The following is a 5,453-nucleotide window of genomic DNA, read 5'->3' as shown; positions in this document are numbered from 1 at the left end:
AGTCGAGAGCGTCGTCGTGGATGCCAAGGGGGTTGGCACCGAGTTCGCATCATTCATCTTGTGTCGAGCAAGGAGATCATGAACGTATCTCTGTTGAGTAAGTATAACTCCCCGTGTTGTATGAGTGACTTCAATGCCAAGAAAGAAGGAAAGCTTGCCGAGGTCTTTGAGAGAGAACTTTTGGGCAAGTATGTCAATGTATCTCTGTACTTCCCGTGCGTCACTTCCGGTGATTATTATGTCATCGACATAAACAATCAAATACAAGATGATGTTGTTATGGGGAAAGATGAAGAGAGAAGAGTCGGATAAGGAGTTGACAAACCCGAATTCCGTAAGAAAATTTCGTAGTTCATTGTACCATGCTCTTGGTGCTTGCTTGAGCCCGTACAATGCCTTGTGGAGCTTACATACGTGGGAAGAACGGTCCGGATCAACAAAGTTAGGAGGTTGGACCATGTACACATCATCATGTAATGTACCTTGTAGAAATGCATTATTGACATCGACTTGTCGAAGTTCCCATCCTTTTGAGACAACAATGCTTATGATAACTCGTATTGTAGCCGGTTTGACCACCGGGCTAAATGTCTCCGTGTAATCAAGTCAGGGTCGTTGATGGAACCCCTTAGCCACTAGCCTCGTCTTGTGCCTGTCAATTATGCCATTAGCATCACGTTTAAGTCGAAAAACCCAACGACAATCAACTAGGTTGGAGGATGAATCCGGGTTTTTCGTTGGTTATTTTGATGTTTATGGAGTATTTTCAAATTAAAAATCAATGGAAAAATAAGAAAAAAATATTTGAAATGGATATATTGTGTATATAATATGTGTGTGTGCGCGCGTGTAGATATATGTAATAAATTATGCCGAATACCCAACAGATCGTGGGCGAGTGGTCAAACTCGGAGTAAGAAGTAATTCCACCTTGAGGTTGAGTGTTCGATTCCTGACTGGTGGGGAAGGAGGTAATTTCTGGATTTATATGACCATATACAAATGTTGCTCTCGGGTCGGAGGTTTACCTAGTCAGTGCACCCGAAGGGTAGTAGTTAGGAATCTTCCGTTATAAAAAAATAAATAAATAAATTATGCCGAATAAAAAGGGAATAATTAAGAGATTGGTATCCGATGCTTGTATATTATGTAGCACTATGATAATTAGGAGGCCACAATAAAGTCAATGTTGTAGCCCCCACCGTGTGTTTCTAGAGACCATATAACAGATGGACGAAAAAAGTTTTATTTAATTCAAATTATTGGCGGGTGCTTACGAATTACGACCCACCACCATCACACACACCCACACCCACACGTATATAATGTGTATATATATATATATATGTATATATGTCGACTATCCCATATCATCTCTCTCTGATGTCCAATCCTAGCTAGAATTATTCGTCTTAAAACCAATCAGAAGTTCATAAAGTATTCTTGTTTTTTTGTCTTTCCTCTATTAATTTTCTTCGTTTGATATCTTCCAAGATATAATCTTTATTTGAACAAAATTTATTCTATAAAGGAACTGCCTTGCCATCAAACCATTCGAGGTTAACATAAAAAATAAACAAATTATTGTTAAACATTTTATTGTCGGAATTAATTTGTCAACAGATTTCATGTTTGGACCGACTTCCGATATTTGCTTCTCCCTCGGAAAGAAATAATTATGAATGGTTTGATAAAACTGATTTAAAATTATACATATACGTATATATATATATATATTCAGTGAATTTAGATGGAAAAAAAAAAACTTTGTACGTGCATTGCATGATTTGCGTTGAAAAAGAGTGACGTGACTACGCGCCAATGCCACGTGTCTTCATCTCACTAGCTTACACATCCAAGCCCATATTTGGGCTTAGGCCCAAATACTAATTAGATCCAAATAAGTTCAATCCAAGCCCATATTAGGGCCCGTGACTCATCAGTCTAATTTAGCGTCTGATTGTTTTTGCGTATTGTTGGGTCCAAAAGTCCCACATTGTGGCGGCCTCCTATGTGGACTTGGCGTCACGAGTACGCAGAGACGAATAATGAGACGACCGTCAGAACGGCGTCGTTTAGTAGTTTCTGGTCTTTTCCCAATCCCTCCCTCCCTCGTAGTCTCACCGAATCCATTTCTTCTTCCTAAGCTGGCGTCCGAATAAATCTTGTGATTTCAGAGTTCGCCATTTCCATATCAGATCTTCTCTTCTCTCTTTTGGATTCCATTCTTCGCTCGAGTACTCTCGTCCAAGGTACGTCTCCTTTGCTTCTCATGGTTGCTGAAGAATCATTTCCAGATTAGGGTTTGGTATTTCAGCTTTCGCTTCGATTTTGATCGGATTTGATTATGTTTCGTCCGAGCCTTGGATATTCTCTTCGAGTTGATTTTCTGTATTTTTGCTATTGGTTTTGATCTCCGTGATGCTTCGTTTCGTTCTAGGCAGGTTCTTCCTTCACTTTATGCTTCACAAGCGAGCTGGTGAAGCATCTGTTGTAGAGGAAAACAGCGATAAGAGCAAGAATTCGGCATCTCCATCGCCGCCGATCAAGAGACGCCGGATCGAGATCACCGAGAAGTCTTCCGCGGTTTTCGATTGTAATACGAGCTCCGACTCCGGCAGCGGTAGCGTCGAGCCGCGGCTCAACGACATGGCTTTCGGTAACTCGAACCGTCAGGAGATCGATGAGGATCTCCACAGCCGGCAGCTCGCGGTCTACGGGCGTGAGACCATGAGGCGGCTTTTTGCTTCCAACGTTCTCGTCTCCGGGATGCAGGGTCTTGGTGCCGAGATAGGTAATGTTTTCTCCTCTCTTCTGGTTATTTCGTTGACTTGATCATGATCGTGTTCTTTCTGGCTTTCAAATGATGCTATGCGTGCTTCAAGAGCTTGTAGGAGATTAGGAATTTGATTCGGACGAGTCTTTGTGATTATTGAAGTTTTAATTCTTAACAGCGGGAAATAATTTCAGGAGTCTTTTAGTTTCTCATGTTTGAGGTTCTAGCTTTCAACAATTCTGGGTTAGTGTTTCGAGGCATCTTTCACCATTGTACAGAAATTCCGGATAGATTGACTGGGTTGTTTTATTTGCTTGGAATATCGATGTTAGGATTTGGCTGTCTCAAGTGCGTAATATAGCCTTTAATTTCATGACGGCAGTCTTTTATGTTCCATTCTTTTGGTCTTTACCATTTGTGCAATTTTAATATTTCTTTTCCTCTTCCTTATTTTTTGTTCTCATCATTCCAATTTCCTCCCTTTTCAGCCAAGAATCTTATTCTTGCTGGTGTGAAGTCGGTGACCCTGCACGATGAAGGCATCGTTGAGCTATGGGACTTATCCAGTAACTTTGTTTTTTCGGAGGATGATGTTGGTAAGAACAGGGCACTTGCTTCAGTTCAGAAATTACAAGAACTAAACAATGCAGTGGTTGTCTCTACCTTGACGACAAGCCTAGCCAAAGAGAACCTTTCTGATTACCAGGTTTGTAGACTACTTCTTTGTTCTGTTCTTTTGTAGATCATAGTTGTAGTTGTCAGCTGCGTTCTCACGGACATGGTTTCTCTTTGCTAATCATGTCCAAAATAAATTGCATTAGTGTAGATACCTAGTCATTTCAAAATTAAACTCTGTGACTAATGGACATCAATGCTTCGCACTGAAAGAAATAGTTCCTGTATCCTGGCACACAAGTTTGGCCTCCGTATTGAAGTCTCTGTACTAAAAAAAATTTCCCCTTAAATTTGTTGAATTGGCTAGTTTCACCCCTGATTTATTTGCATTCTTGTGAGGCAGGTTGTTGTATTCACTGATATCAGATTCGAGAAAGCCATTGAATTTGATGATTACTGCCACAGTCATCAGCCTCCTATCTCCTTCATCAAGGCTGATGTCAGAGGTCTTTTTGGTTCTGTATTTTGTGATTTTGGGCCCGAGTTTACAGTTCTTGATGTGGATGGAGAGGAACCCCACACAGGCATCATTGCCTCCATCACCAATGAGAATCCTGCATTTGTTTCTTGTGTTGATGATGAGAGACTTGAATTTCAAGATGGGGATTTAGTTGTTTTCTCTGAAGTTGAGGGAATGGCAGAATTGAATGATGGAAAGCCGAGGAAGATAAAATCTGCGAAGCCATATGCATTTATCCTTGATGAGGACACCACTGGTTATGGCACATATGTGAAGGGTGGTATTGTCACTCAGGTGAAGCAGCCTAAGGTGCTGCACTTTAAACCGCTGAGGGAAGCACTTGGAGATCCAGGAGATTTTCTTCTTAGTGATTTCTCAAAGTTTGATCGCCCTCCCCTCCTCCACTTAGCTTTCCAGGCACTTGATAGATTTTGTTCTGAATCTGGTCGATTCCCTGTTGCTGGCTCCGAAGAGGATGCTCAGAAATTGATATCTATTGCAGCTAACATCAATAGTGAACTGGGTGATGTGAAGTTGGAAGATATTAACCCTAAACTCCTACGACACTTTGCCTTTGGTGCCAGGGCTGTCTTGAACCCCATGGCTGCTATGTTTGGTGGCATTGTAGGCCAGGAGGTTGTTAAAGCTTGCTCTGGGAAATTTCACCCTCTCCATCAGGTAATACTTCTGCCACTTGTACTCCGTGGACACATTTGTTTAGTTTTTCATATCTCAAGCTTCCTTTTCTTAGATCTGTGTTATCTTTGACTTGTGGAAAGTCATAGGCGTCACTTTTATTTGAACCTAATATTGAGCTGCTTACTTTTTCAGTTCTTTTACTTTGATTCCGTGGAGTCACTCCCTACTGGCCCTCTGGATCCAGATGACTTTAAACCACGTAACTGCCGATATGATGCTCAAATTTCTGTATTCGGTGCTAAGCTCCAGCAGAAACTCGAGGATGCTAACGCCTTCATAATAGGGTCTGGTGCTCTTGGTTGTGAGTTCTTGAAAAACATGGCTCTGATGGGGGTTTCTTGTGGAAGCCAAGGGAAACTAACGGTAACGGATGATGATGTAATTGAGAAGAGTAACCTCAGTCGTCAATTTCTCTTCCGCGACTGGAACATTGGACAGGCTAAATCTACGGTGGCAGCATCTGCTGCAGCAGCCATAAATCCCCGCTTCAATGTTGAGGCTCTTCAAAACCGCGTCGGCCCTGAGACCGAGAATGTCTTTGACGATGCCTTCTGGGAGAATCTCACCGTCGTGATTAATGCGTTGGATAATGTCAATGCGAGACTCTATGTTGATTCAAGATGCTTGTATTTCCAGAAGCCTCTTCTTGAGTCTGGAACTTTGGGTGCAAAGTGCAACACGCAGATGGTTATCCCACACCTAACAGAAAATTATGGCGCTTCAAGGGACCCGCCAGAGAGACAGGCGCCAATGTGTACGGTGCATTCATTTCCTCACAACATTGATCACTGCCTGACCTGGGCTCGCTCTGAATTCGAGGGTCTGCTTGAAAAGACTCCTGCT

At 42.1% G+C, this 5,453-nt stretch overlaps 1 protein-coding gene across 3 annotated transcripts in view; it reads left to right on the top strand.

Moving 5' to 3' along the window:
- Positions 1 to 2,108: 2,108 nt before the first annotated feature.
- LOC104800756 (ubiquitin-activating enzyme E1 1) overlaps positions 2,109 to 5,453 on the top strand; it is a 5,132-nt gene continuing 1,787 nt past the window's right edge. Inside the window, exons 1-5 of one of the 3 annotated variants that reach the window (XM_019200979.1) lie at positions 2,109 to 2,252; positions 2,445 to 2,794; positions 3,265 to 3,482; positions 3,795 to 4,589; positions 4,743 to 5,450. In XM_019200979.1, coding sequence (XP_019056524.1) covers positions 2,461 to 2,794; positions 3,265 to 3,482; positions 3,795 to 4,589; positions 4,743 to 5,450 — 2,055 coding nt within the window. In that variant the 5' untranslated portion in view covers positions 2,109 to 2,252; positions 2,445 to 2,460. Of the gene's footprint in view, positions 2,253 to 2,440; positions 2,795 to 3,264; positions 3,483 to 3,794; positions 4,590 to 4,742 lie in introns of all 3 variants that reach the window. The other 2 variants (XM_019200977.1, XM_019200978.1) reach the window with 2 other exon arrangements.

Source organism: Tarenaya hassleriana, unplaced genomic scaffold (assembly GCF_000463585.1).
Source record: "Tarenaya hassleriana unplaced genomic scaffold, ASM46358v1 Cleome7, whole genome shotgun sequence".
Taxonomy (NCBI): domain Eukaryota; kingdom Viridiplantae; phylum Streptophyta; class Magnoliopsida; order Brassicales; family Cleomaceae; genus Tarenaya; species Tarenaya hassleriana.
Note: the sequence above shows the minus strand (reverse complement) of the source record. Positions and strands in the feature narration are given on the sequence as shown.